Source organism: Platichthys flesus, chromosome 17 (genome assembly GCF_949316205.1).
Source record: "Platichthys flesus chromosome 17, fPlaFle2.1, whole genome shotgun sequence".
Taxonomy (NCBI): domain Eukaryota; kingdom Metazoa; phylum Chordata; class Actinopteri; order Pleuronectiformes; family Pleuronectidae; genus Platichthys; species Platichthys flesus.
In genome coordinates, this window is record NC_084961.1 from 11,690,638 (window position 1) to 11,704,882 (window position 14,245).

The following is a 14,245-nucleotide window of genomic DNA, read 5'->3' on the forward strand; positions in this document are numbered from 1 at the left end:
ACCAAAAACAACACTTGCCGAGATATGTGGCCTCACGGAGCCACATGAGCTGGTGGTAAAAGTGAGTATGAGTTTCATTCTATGCCGGGTGTGGCACAGCAAGCCCAAACTCGATCTAATGCAGCGGGGAGCACACAGTGTTTGAGATGTGTCGTGTGGCATTCAGGACCAGTGATCTCATCCTGACCCACCCTGATTAATATCTGATTCTACGGTTCCTTTCGAATCTGCCGAGTGCAATTGGGCTCTGACATTTTGACGCCAGGGAAAACATTCCTTTAAACAATGATTCTTTAATAGCACATTTATACAACACAAACAACGTGGCCCTCCCCCCTTCACCTTTATGTGTCAGAGACGATAACTGAGTGAACAATTTACAATTTGATGGCACATGCTATAAGCAGTTTTGACCCTGTTCGATGGTTAAGGAGGAGGGGTTGATTACGCGTAGCGGCTCGTAGAGGTAAGAGGGGCACGGAGGCAGGGGAGGTCTCTTGGCGTATAGGAGGAAAATGACGTGACAGAGGTTCAGAGGTCAGAATGTCAGCAGCGGCGGGGCGGCGGCAGTGATGTGGATTCAACGTTGATGGCAGCATCACCACAATGATGGGTCATATCTGGTGAGACAGGGGCAAAGGTCAAGGGATCCGCTTCCTGTGAGGGTTACAACGAGGTTGTGCTCATTCAACACACACAAACACAAACACACACACCTTGACTGTGGAAGCGTGTCTGTGCTTTCCTTCAGCAGCAGCTCCGAGACCAGCGTGTCCAGAATCTCAGGACTGGACCTCTTCCCATACCTGAGACACAAAGAGAGACACATGGACAGATGGACGCACATGCAGAAACACATATTAAAATGAGACTTTTCTATTTATTGCAATATAAAGCTCAACCTTTTGGCTGGAGCATAAGAACAGATGAAAGAAAAAGAAGAAGAACTTAAAAGCAGACGCAGGGTAACAGATTACTGAGACTACAACTCTGCATGACCTGATGCCTTTGGTCCAATCAAAAGCTCAGTGAAAAGTGAACACAGTCAGACCGAGACCCAGCAGGCACAGACAGGAGTTGCCTCGCGGGTGGTCGTATTTTATTTTCTCTGTCCCTCAGATGATAAGCTGTGCCAGTGCGCTCGTCCTGCTGGGTGGCTAAATGCCTGCAGCAGCATCCGAGCGCCTGACATTCCGAGGAAACCTTGAAACGGTGGGGTCACATGCTGAGGCAGTCAGTTCTCCTCAGATTTTTACTTTTCTTTTTTTTTTATTTACAGGAGGTAACTGGGCAGCAGGTGTTCTCCTGCTGAAACAAGTGAGAGGGAATAAGTTGGGGCCATACAACCTGCCAGAGTCATTCTGATTTACAGATGAGCTCTGTATTGTCATCGTACATAAACAATACTGTCACCTGTTGATGGAGTGTCCCTTTAAAACAACGATACACATATAAATAAATAACCTATATCATTTTTAACCTGCCAAAAACACTGAATTCCTACTTATCTTGGATAAGGCAAACTATTAAGGGATTTAGGAGAAAATGACTTGAAGTAGAAAAACATAACATTACTTTTTAGCTGATAAAGACAATCTCATTATTTGCATAAGATTAAAATAATCATAAATTGATATACTAGAATGAAGCAAAATGAAATACATGATAGAGGTCTTTATCAATTCGGTCATTTTAAGAGGAAATACATTTAAACCTGACCTCTAACTTCCTCATTCTGACATCTTCCACTGTGCCATTTGCTGTGCTGATCTAATATATGAAGATGTGATTAGTCCGCCTACCTCTGTCTCGTGATGAGGTTGATGTAGTGTCTCAGGGCTGAGTAGTATTTGGCCAGATCCTCCGCCGGGGCGTCCTCCCCGGGGTTCTCCGGTTTCATCGGGTATCCCTCGGTCAGGGCGCTCAGGCAGAGCAGCGCCCACAGCAGGAGCCCCAGAGTCCCCAGCCAGCTCACCAAGTTAGGATTCATCTGCAGAGTATATTTTATGCATAAATTATTACCATCTATTAAGCTGATATTGATCTTTTTAAGCTTCAAATAATCGCTTGAGGAATACATCTCGAGTTGGTCCAAATAAAAAACAGCATTATTAGTAACGATGCAGCTCCCAGCAAAAGTCCAGTGGAGACAATTTCAACAAGTTTGTAAATGAATGTATGAAGTATTTTCTGAGAATCAAATGTCCAGATACTCACAATTCCCAGTAGGTCAGGGGGAGGTTTGATCAATGTCCTGGTGCGTCTCTTCAGCTCCTCTGGGCGCCTGGTGGGAGCTGCGTGCTTTTATATCCATGTGCACCAGACGCGCTGCAGACAAACACGTCAGAGCTGCGCCCGCACATAGCGCAAGTCTCAAGTGCGTTTTCCTCATGTGAACGTCACAGCTGATGCTCGTGTGTGTGTGTTTTTTTTTTTTCTTTTATTCTGAACCTTTTTTTATTTATTTGGAATAGGTAAAATAACAAAATAAAAATAGATTGAGCAAACCTCGTTTCCCGAGACCAATTAGGGATTACGTCCTCTTAAAAACATTGAAGGATGCTGCACAAAGTCCCTTGAGAACATTACATGGAGAGTTGAGTCATTATATGGATTAGTCACTATAAAAAGTTCACTCACTCACTGTTGCACATCTGACATGTATTATTCCCCTTGGAAATAGGACTGCATTACGTGACAGCATTGAAAATGTAATGACATGTCTCAACTGAAGGTGAGTACACAAACACACACACGCACACACACACCTCCCTTTACCTCAACTATTACAACTAAATGCCTGACACTAACATTAACCCTAACCCTAACCCTAACCTAAAACTAATTCTAACCCTAATCTTAAAACCAAATTTTAACCCTCAAACAAGCCCTGGAAAATTTGAGGAACGGCCAAAATCACTTTCCAAAAACGTCCTCACTCTATAAGGTCTTTTGCTAAATATGGTCCTCGCAAATATACGAGTACATGTACACACACAAACACAGCCCATTGCATTCAGAGATACAGTCGGACACCAACAGCGATGATTTGCTGTTTACGAGTCTCTCTCTCTCTAAGAGAAAGAAAGATGATGAATCATTTCACAATCAACTGTTGATTGTTCTGCATAATTTGTTCAATAATCCTTGCTGACGTCACTGAAGAATGGCAGTAATGTGACACAGTGGGCAAACTTCAGATGACTCTGCCACAGGCGGCCTTCCAACCAAACGAAGCCCCTCAGTCGATACCTCAGCTGATGTGGAATACACAGATCTCAGACGGAGTCATGTTCACTGCGGCTTTCTCACACACCGTTTGAATCGGTCCACTGATTTCATTTGGCAGTTCAATCCATCTGATGGAACGAGAGAGTGCAACACTTAACCTGAACAAAAGGCCTAAATGTGAATATTGAGACACGCCAGCCAAAGAAGGGCCCAATCTGAAAGATACCCACTTAATAAGAAAACCCAAATAGCACTTCAACTGAATCTGTATCATCAAGTGCTTCATTTAACTCCCATTCATAATCCTTTTGTACCGCGGCTGGCAGCCGTATAATCTATTAAAACCGTGAGTCTGCAGCAGAGCTGCTATTTAAGTTGAGCAGAGGATGTTTTAAGGGCTTTTTGTGTGGCACAGGATGCCAAGAGGGAGACGAGCAATGAGACACAAGTGAAAGAATGTGGAGCGCAAAGTCCGGATCCAATCATGAGGAGCGCAAGTAGGAATTTATCCCACTTCTCGTCCTCTTCAGGGGATACGTGCGCACTCAGTGACTCACTTCAATAGATCTAGCGATTTCTTAAGCAACAGCTTGCACCTATACGTAAGCCTGTGACCTGTAAATATCATAGATGCATAAAGCCTGTGTAAGAAGCTGAGAGGTCAGTTTGTGTTTGCATCCTCTCTAGTGTCGTAGCCACAGGTGTCGTCTGAATTATCAGCCCATCGGTCATAGAGCCACAAGAATCATCAGCAGAAGGCGAGGTCGAGATTCATTAAACCCATTATTTGTTCAGTTAAAGTAAAATTCCATGAACAAGTAGATTAAAGCAAATTGTGTATAAAGTTCTTAAGAAAACTTTGCTCAAATAGATACGGTTTTTGAGCCTGGAGCAAACTGGTGAACTGTCTGATAAACCCCCAATGCCATCCCATTAGCTTCGCTGCTAGCATTGCCTTGAGCTAAAAACATGAGCGTGAAAAGATCCAACGTGATGAATCCATAAATCCACCATCGTTGCTATCCACAGCACACTGTTGTTGGAGAAGGTTTTTATTGGCTTCCTCATTTGCAGTGGATTGTCACCTAAAGGGTTGAAGGTTGGTAAGTTGTTTCTGAGACACTTGTTTTTTTTCTTATTTGTTGAAATCCCCTTCCTGAATCTTCAAAAGCCAGTGCCTCACAGGGTTGTAACACAAATGGCAGAACAGAGAAAGACACACAGCGCTGAAGCAGAGACGTCAGAAGTTAGCGAGGGAGTTTGGTAAAGTTGTCTTCTAGCGGTTGTCAAGCAGTGAACGTTCATGTGATCATGTGATGGCTGATGGGAGTTGTTGGGAGGTGGCCCCCTCTTGTTACTTTTTTCCAGGATCACCAACACTTCACGGCCACCGTCTACCAAATACCAAGAGCTAAATAATGCCCCATTGACTCAAAAGTTTTCATCAAAGTGACGTTAATTAAATTTTTTACTCATGTAGCCCTTTCAGGTTCTTCGGTCTAAACGTGATGTGTCACAGATTGTGGTGAAAATCTGCTGGATTTCTGTGAAGCTCCAAAAAGGAAGGGGGCGCTGTTTCAGCTCGAGGGGAAGACAAGTGAAAGTAGAGCATCGAAATTGGGATTCAGGGGAAGTATGGTCCTTAATTTTGATCAATATCAGCACTTGATGATATCAATGCTATTAAAAAGATAGCTACCAATCTTCTTCAATACGCTCCCGGTTGTTTACGCTAATTAAACCAATCATTTTAACCGCATTTGATGCAATAATAATACATTGCTGCTGTATATGTAGCTCTTTAGGCAAACGGAAGAATCTCCCGGAGCTCGGTTTGTCGTCATCAGAAATCGTTTCTGTGGCGAACGAGTCCTTTGAGAGAGCGAGCTGTTTAAATGCAAATTAGTTTTCTCCTCCCCTATTCAGCCTCCTGCTTGGGACAATAAGTGATTTCCCAGGATTTGTCAAGGCGAGAAAAGGCCTGTAATTTTCCGCGGCTGTGAATCACACTTTTCCGATTTACAGTGTGCACGACTGCAGAAGGAAATACTGACAAGCAGACTGCCTGTAGCGTCTCGCGTGCGGGCGCACCGGGAAGGCAGATTATAAGAAGGCTCGATCTCGTTCAGCGTTGGTCCTTTCGTGGCTGTTACCTCGTTTTTACATCCAACTCTGACGTGTAAATTGCCGCCTCTGACTTCACTATTGTCCTATGGTGACAATCTGTTACAGCTGGTAAGCAAGCACTACCATTACTTAGATAGAGCAACAACAGACCCTTGTTTTACCGTCGTGGGCTGCAGCTCCCAACTAAAGGTGATTTGAGTCAAGAGGGTTTGATGCTTTCAGGTTTATTGGATACAGCCCATTGATTTTTCTGAGTAAAGTAGCTTCGGTAAATGATATATGTTTATAGATTAATATTGCTTCAGTGTAGTTTCAATTAATGCCTCAACAATAAGTGGGTTGTTCTTACAGAAGTTGTCTACCGAAGATGTATAATTCTTCCTGTCCACTGCCAGCGATCAACACATAAAAAAAAATAGCGTCCTTTTTAGCAATTGCTCAAACATAAAATCATAGAGCACACATGCTTTTCTCCATTTTTGTCTCAGAGTAAGTACAGAGGGGACATCCGCTCGATGAGGAAATAACAAGAAAAGAATTCCCTTTCTCGCTTGTTCCTCGATCGCACTGACTGTTCTGTCGGCTCGTCTACCCACAGTGTTTTAATTTACCCGTCTCTATCCTCTCCTCCCTATGTTCCTTGCTGTCTTCTGAGATCTCTTTACAGAGTGTCTGTCTGTGTGACACATAAACGTGTCCCTACCACATCTGCTCCTGAGGTGGAGAGCGGCACAAACATCACGTCAAGAGAAGCTTCATATGCGGTCTGTTGATTGACAGACACACAGAGGATGGTGGCAGCTCGGTCGGCTCAGCTGTGCAGGTCAGAGTCCTGAGAACTGAACATGAGGAAACCTGAGGAAAGTTGTAAGTACGTCAATGGGCACGAAACTTTGGTTTAATCCCTGTTAAGACCACAGGTGTTTGGACTTGTCACTGTTATGTCAGTGTATTGGAAGTCATCACATGCACTGATTTGATTTTCACCTGTATAATTATAAAGTTTTGATTCAGTGATATTTCCTCTCTAAGTATGCCACCATTTTTTCTATCTTTTTAAAAGAATATATTGATTTAAAAACATCTTTAACATGGTTATTTCTTTCAGTAAGCAATCATTAACCTTACATTAATTATAAAAATGATTATAAATTGTAACAAATTGAGAATCCATGATGGTTATGGCAGATGTAGTGTCAAGAAACATGCATTCAAGGAGGCACATGTGCTACGAAGTGAGTTAGCAGGTGGTTAGTGGTTAGATAGGATTAGATTAGATTAGATTCAACTTTATTGTCATGCACAGTAAAGTACTTATACAACGAAACGCAGTTTAGCATCCAACCAGAAGTACAAAAAAGCAGTAAAGGTGCAGAGTGTGTGCATATTTAAAGTGGATGGAATATGTAAATACATAAGACACTGGTTAGTGAGTCAGTGGGTTAATGGTGTTTCTTGATACCACCTCCACCATAACCTGCAGTGGCCGCAATTTCAATTCCAACCCGGCCCTTTTGGTTTCCCTCTGTTCTCTTTCTCCGTTCCACACATGTTCTTTTCTCTCAAAAAAGCCAAAAAGGCCCGAAAAAAAACCTCCCATTAAAAATCCTAATCCTTTAACAGGCTTTTATGTTTATGGTGGATATTAATGTATTCACACAGAGGACAAGCAGCACAAATGCAGAAGAACGTCATGATGCATGAACCTCGTCACAGTCATGGTTCAGATTGGAATGTATCTGCCGCCTACTAGGTCTGAAGAGTTATTATGATGAAGCACGGCTGGGTTAATACATTACCAATCTATCAGAAACCATGTAATGTACAAGCTTCACGGGTGAGGAAGCTGATAATGGGAAGTATGAGTTGAGCGGTCGACCTACTGCATTAGTAAGCAGTTAAACACATCAATTCTCAAGAGTGTGCTCTGTTCAATTCAACACATTTTCCCCAAATTGCTGTCAGTCAGCCACCGAGTGTGACCAAACGCTTTCTTCAGCAAATGAAAGTCATTTGCAGGTTAAGGGTTATTATTCAGGCCGCTATTGGAGGTGTGCATTGTGGGTGAATTTCTCAAGAGGGTTAAACACAAGGACATCCTCATCAGGAGCTGACTCAAACACTCACACTGCAGCAGCAATCAAAACCGGAAGAACAACCCTTAGTTCAGAGGGGTTGCAGGTGATGATTAAAAAAGTGATGACTCATCTGCTGACCCTTAAAATAACTTTAAAAAAATCTAGATTTATGGACATGATTTGTGTAGAGTGTCTTCAATCAATAGTTTTAATGCTATATCATATTGGTCAGTTCGGTGTAAAGCTAAGATGGTTAGCTTAGCCTAGCATAAAGAAGGGCAAAGGCTTGCCTTGATATACGCAGTGGCAAATCTGTCGACCACCACTAAAACGTATTTGTTACCACATTATACTCTATTTATTTAAAAAGCTTTATGGGAAACTCTTAAAGGTGGAAATCTCGCAACCTGAGAAAAAGACATCCCAGTTCGAACCCGAGAGGTTTGTGAATCTTCTCAGTGAATATTAAAAAACAGGATGACAACAGCGAGAAACAGCAGGAATAGCCTCAAATAAGAGACTGAACCTAATACACACATTTACCTTAAATTGAATATCGACAGCTACCTTTGTTACACTGGCAGTAAACATGCTACCGATAATGGCCTGTAAGGGACAGAAAGAGAGGTATCGATCTCCTCTCTTGGCAAGAGGGCAGGAAAGCATGTATCCAGACATTTTTAATAATTTATTGAGGTATTAACAAAAAAAAAAAACTATTTATGTCCACATGAGAAAAGGATGCAAAAGTCAACCTGTAAATGCAACTATATTAATAGAGTCCTATGTTTGACCCTTTTCCTCTAGTGGAAACTCTTTGTTAGAAAAAGCTCCCTCACATAAAGCCTTAAAGGCAAACTTCTCCCATGTGCTACGTGGAAACCCCTCATATACATATTGTTGCTAAGCTATATTTAAACCTACTTTTTGTTTGACATTCAGTCGTTATTATTGATTTAACCAACCTATACAACATCCCCCTGTTTGTTATCATAGTGCTCTGTGAAAAAAGCTAAATCCATTTCTCTCCCCACTTGCTCCTCATCCTCCTCCTCGAGTCTGTTGACGCAGGAGGGGACCGGAGCAGAACCTCTTTGTAGTCGCTGCGTTGTCACCTCCCCACTGTTTCTACGACAAAAGGGACATCTCACACACACACACGCACACACTTTCGGGAGACCCGGGTGGTTTAGGGTAAGGTCTGTCCTAAGGGACTACAGACAGAAGCGGGAAGCACTGGAAATCTGAGTGGATGGTGTTTGAAGGTAGCTTTGAGGCCCATTATTTAAACTGTTTTAATCCAAATCATTCCCCTCAGTTGTACCTGGTTGTCAGTTTCAAGTAATTCGTCCGTGCCTGTCCGTCTTGTCCTGTGTTTGCCCCGCCTAAGATTTTGCTAACTCTTTCTCAAACTGTGGGGAAATTAGGGGAGTGTGGTCTTGGTCTCCAGTTCAGTCAGTGTGTGCATACCCTGACCGTCAGTGGGGTAATTAAGTTATTCCTTGGGCAGTAATTGCCAATTTAATCTTCCGCGCTCACCTCCTGGTTTGTAACATCGGATCCGTCAGTCAAACTGGGCATGGTTTCCATGGGGATCAGGGAAGAGTTGTAGTCATTCCCTCTAAGCAACGCCACAGTAAATTACCTGTAGTCTCCTGAACGAGGGGTTGCCATGGCGAGCCAATTACCCTAAATTGCAATTGTGCCAGACTAATGTGCCAGGCCTTTACCTCTCAAATTAATTGGTTTTTCACTCTTTCATTCTCCACTGACTGACTCATTTTTTCTCACAGAGGGTCTCTATGAGGAAAGATGTCCAGGAGTAAGCGATGGAATCAGGTCAAGTGTTGTTGTTTTTTAAAGGATGCTTCATTATAACAGTCGACAAAGCTCTTCGGAGTCGTGAATGGGAAACATGATTGGTTTAAAGCGTGATTGCGGCTGTGAATTTGCGTGTAGCTGCTTTATGCTGTGGCAACCTGATGCCACAGTCGTCATCGATATGCGGTGGATTTGAAGTGTCAGCTTTCGGAGGGGACCCAGGTGCATCCATGGCGTGCCTCAGGCGTAGCCCTACTTCTTACCCTTAAGACCACCTGTTAAGCTCACACACACACATATACACACACACACACACACACACACACTTATTTGTACTTCTATCTCAGTCTAACACTCAAACCCTTTAAATTAACCATAACCATCACAACTAAATGTCTGAACCTTATCTTACCATAAACAAATTCAAACAACCCTCTAATTTATTTTAGAAAGTGAACACTTGTGGAAATGTCCTCACTTCATCAGGTCAAAAGCTGAAACTGGTCCTCACAAAGATGGAAGTACAAGTAAAAACACCCCTCATTCCCTCAGGTTATACATTACAACACAGGTGACTTGAGATGCACTGGTCAGCCCCAGTGTGGATGCTGATCCAGTGTGACTTGCCCGTCTGCACAGTGGGAACACATGAGTGGGTGTGAATCCCCACTCAGATCCCCGTTAAATGTATTTTGCACATTAAAAAAGACGCAGGAAAGTGGGCCGCCAATCAGACAAACCAAACCTCCTGCATTCTCTCTTCACCGCGTGGATTAAATCAGCTCTCATCACCGCTGATCTGCCGTGAGGAATGGGATTAATCAATCAGGGACAATGCATCTATCCGCAAATTAAAACACGCTGCTCGTAGCATGCGTGGTTTTGATGTTATTTTGGTGACGTGTTGAGTGGGCGGCTTAAGAGAACATCGATCACACAAACAGATGTGTAAACTGACCAATTTATGGAACACGTATGAGGAGATGAGGCATTTTCAGAAAACGGCAAAAAGGTATCAGCGACGTGGGGTACTGTCAAGTTCATAAGTGCCAGCCGATATCCTAAACGACACATGCTCAACATAATTTAGCCAACCTGACAATTTCAAGTTTCAGGACAAACGGCTCACGACAAAAAATGTCCTACTGGTTGTGTTTCTTCTTGATTGTTGATGGTTGGTTAACCCTTGATGCTGAGCTTGTCTGCGGGCAGCTGTCTTCTGTGTGTTGATCTGGAAGAGATGGAGCAGAGAAATCAGATGGGACGGACACAAACAAATAATGTGTGCTATAAAGATATGGGAGCTTATACAATATTTGAAATATGTGAATACAAAATTGCCCCTGATGTGAATGGGTAAATAAAACCACTAATAGGCACCACCTAGAACATATTTTATAGTTTTTTTCAATTCATTTATCATAGCGTATATACACCTCCAATTACCCTAAAACTCTAAAACAAAAGAAAATGGCGGTTACAAGCAGACCTGAGCTTCTGCAGGATGTTTGGGAGCGAGTCTCATTCAGGATATTTTTATGTGAGATTTTAGACTCTTACCTCAGCACCTTCGTGTGAGGATAGCAAAAGCCAAATCGTGGCATAATCAGTCAAAAGCATATTAAATCATGCATAATGAACTACACACCTACAACCAAATGGATGATAAATGTAATTAATGTCGCATGTTCAGTCATTCATTCAATTTAAATTTGCCTTGGGTTTTCAGAGGAAGTGAAAATAACCCCTCAAACGTTGAGGAAGCCGTTAGAAATAATGAACTCACGTTGGCTTTCTGACAGCATTTTTTATTTTTCGTTTTAAAATAACATAATCAATTTCTCAGCAATATGAAAATCATGTAGTTTTATATCCTATAATCTGGTTATCCAGCACTGATGCTGCGCTGCTCTTTGCTGCCCTCACATGCCTCGTACGGGAACTTCCTTCACCTTTTGTCAAACGCCTGCCCACACGTCCACTACGCTTCCGTCTTTGCAGAGGCCGGATGAATAGAAGAAAGCCTGAGCTGAGAATTAGCTTGACTGGTATCCGTTGTGCCTGCCAGTCTGGTGTTGCTCCATGTGACCACATGTGCAAGGAATGTTCCAGACTCAAGATACCAGATTGACAGCAAAGCTCTGCTCTCATCCTACACACAACCATTTTTAGGATGGATCTGTTATTGTAGCTTCTATTGTCTTGAGGTTGTCAAATAAATAGGTACCTGAGCCACAGGTCTCCAGGTCGAGGTAGCCGTCCAGGAGGGAGCTGAACCCCGTCAGCCCCCCCATGGCAGCATACGGGACATCCCTGCCCACAGGCCGACCCCGCGACTCCCTTTCCGATTTTGTCTCAACCTGCAAAGTGAAATAAAGCCTGTGGGCATTGCAATTTTTTGCAGTTGTCTCAAGAAAGATCCTGTGTTTAAAGTTGTTCTCACCAGGGTCTGGTGGGCAGAGCTGGGCTGACCGCACCCACAGATGAAGGTGCACTGGAACCCAGAGCAGGATCTGCCTGTAATTTTGTTTTTTAAATCAAGAATCAGGTATGTGAAAATAATCTTTATAGCAGTAGCTGTATATGAGATTATTCCCAGGTAAGAGAGATTTTTTGCTGGTTTATTCCATTTTCGGACTCACACTTCTTGCACAAGTGTCCCATGGCTTCCCTGTGGTCCTGAGGTAAGTGCTTACACCTGCAGCGGACTGGGTTTGGCCCATTTCGAGGAACATACTGAAAGGCAGGACAGCGACATCCCCTCACCTGACACGGTAGAGCCAGAGGCCGCTCGGAGGGGACCACCTCAAACTCGGTCTTATGTTGCTTGTACCTAGACGACATCATTTTACTTAAAAATGTATGTCTGCATGTTGGGGAGAGGAACGTCTCATTTAATGTGTTACAGTGTATTGCAGAACCTATGTGAGCAGAAGCACTGAGTCTCTGGACCAATCAGTTTGCAGTCGATACCATCAGGCATCCCAAAGCTCACAAACAGCCTGTTCTTCATGCGTCGAGGGAGGACCGTCCTCTTGTACTCCTCATACTGCTCTGGGCTCATCAGACTTCCTCCATCATCATCACCCACAATCCTTACAAAGACAAACCACTATTAGATACAGTAAAGATTATTGTTTGAAATATAACTTTAAACCCTCCAGTGGTTACTAAAACCTAGATCTACTTTAAAAGCCCCCAGTCTGATATTGAGACAAACCTTCTGTACTCGCAGTACTCATCCACCGCTTCCAAAGCTGATTTATCGAGACTTATCTTCTCCATGGTTAGAAATCCGAACCTGAAACCTGTGGGCTTTTCGTCATACACAACAAACAACTTCTGTTTACTTCCCGAGAGGTTCCCATGGAAATGGATTTAGACATCCCTCTAATGGTCAAAAAGGGTACTGCAAAAAAGGAAAGAAATGCAAAAACGATAGTATTTGTAAAAATTAAAACTATTGACGAGTATTAGAACCAGATACAAGAAAAAATATGAGAAGCAAATTTTGTGAAGGTTTTAACTTTTTTAGTTGAAAATAAATGCTGATATGATAAAATTGAAATAAAAAAAGACTTAAATTAGTTGCATTTTCAAGAATAAAGTGGAAATATTGAAAATAAAGTACACTCCCCTGGTCCATGATCAAATCCAGTTGTTCCATCTGTCCAAGCTTGTGTGGCTTCTCCCTCTGAAGAAACATGTTTTGTGCATAATCTCTTCAAAGACCTATTACTGATTATCACACTGTGTTTCTCTACTAAGAGACATAATATTACTGTTACTGAAGAAAGACTTGTAGTGAGTCTGAAGAAAAATTTCACAAATCCATTTCAACAAGGTATTTTGTAGTGGCCGTCATATGCATTAGTATTAGTAGTTTGATATATTCGTACAAAATTGACTTTAATTTCAAATTTAAACTTTAAACTTTTATTATCATCATTCCAACTCTTTTAGGTTTGACTTTAGTCTTGACATTTGGGCTGTATTTGCAATATTGAAAAACAAAGCTCCTTTGACTTGTAGTGGGACATTTCAACTTTTTCCATGACATTTTTACATAATTTGCAATATTCAATATTAAATAAGAAATTTCCTCTGATTGAGTTCAACTTCATTCCTGACACTTCAACTTCATGCTTGACATTTCAACTGTATTCTCGATATATGATATTAAAATGTGACTTTTTTCTTAACACGTTGACTTTATTCTCAACATGAAGTATTAAAAAAAGAAATCTTCTGTTTATTTCGCCTGCTTGGCCTTAATAGTCGTCCATAAAAATCCTGTGGAAGGAGAAAAAACCTGAGATTTAATGTACATCAAATTAAAGTTGTCAAACGAGGCATTACCTCCTTTTGACCGTAGGTGGTGCTATCAATATCACTACGTACAGACTAATAGATCTTTTCAGGTCAAAATCACTCTTCTCTTCAGATCATATAAATCTTCCACCTCAGCAACAGTCTACGACATCAAAGGAATCTATGAACACTGACGCTTACATTACAAAAAAACTGACATCAAAGAATTATTTGCTTAATGAATCTTTAAAGTTTCCTTTAATATAAAGACAGTTGAGTCAAAAAGTAAGTTATTCTTTCAGAGTAATCACATGAACGACAAAGCTCAACAGTGCAGTAAATTTAGGAAAGGACCATAATAGCACACAAGATGAATATTTAGCTGATACATTTCCCTCTATACCTTGCAGCTGTCCTCTCTGAAAACAGCAAGAAACATTGGGAGGAGAGGATGAAGACTGGTAAATTCAAATACTGAGGGTAGATGAGCTGAGAGACCAGTCAATGTGATCGAGGAACAAGCGAAAAAGGGAATCATTGTTATTTCCTCATCTTCATCTCATCTCATCTCATAATCTTGTCTCGTCTCATCTCATCTCATCCCATCATTTCGTCTTGACTTATCCCATCCCATCCCATCTCATCTCATCCCATCATCTCATCCCGTCTCATCTCAT

At 42.0% G+C, this 14,245-nt stretch overlaps 2 protein-coding genes across 2 annotated transcripts; both read right to left on the reverse strand.

Moving 5' to 3' along the window:
- Positions 1-282: 282 nt before the first annotated feature.
- npy (neuropeptide Y) lies at positions 283-2,782 on the reverse strand. Its single transcript, XM_062409153.1, has 4 exons — positions 2,218-2,782; positions 1,803-1,990; positions 717-806; positions 283-620 (listed from the first exon to the last, which is right to left on the reverse strand). Exons 2-4 carry the CDS (start codon positions 1,988-1,990, stop codon positions 599-601), a joined length of 300 nt encoding a protein of 99 aa, XP_062265137.1. The 5' UTR covers positions 2,218-2,782; the 3' UTR covers positions 283-598.
- Positions 2,783-7,819: 5,037 nt separating this feature from the next.
- fam221a (family with sequence similarity 221 member A) lies at positions 7,820-12,607 on the reverse strand. Its single transcript, XM_062410091.1, has 6 exons — positions 12,478-12,607; positions 12,179-12,352; positions 11,900-12,090; positions 11,701-11,774; positions 11,485-11,617; positions 7,820-10,488 (listed from the first exon to the last, which is right to left on the reverse strand). Exons 1-6 carry the CDS (start codon positions 12,540-12,542, stop codon positions 10,400-10,402), a joined length of 726 nt encoding a protein of 241 aa, XP_062266075.1. The 5' UTR covers positions 12,543-12,607; the 3' UTR covers positions 7,820-10,399.
- Between the last annotated feature and the right edge of the window lie 1,638 nt (positions 12,608-14,245).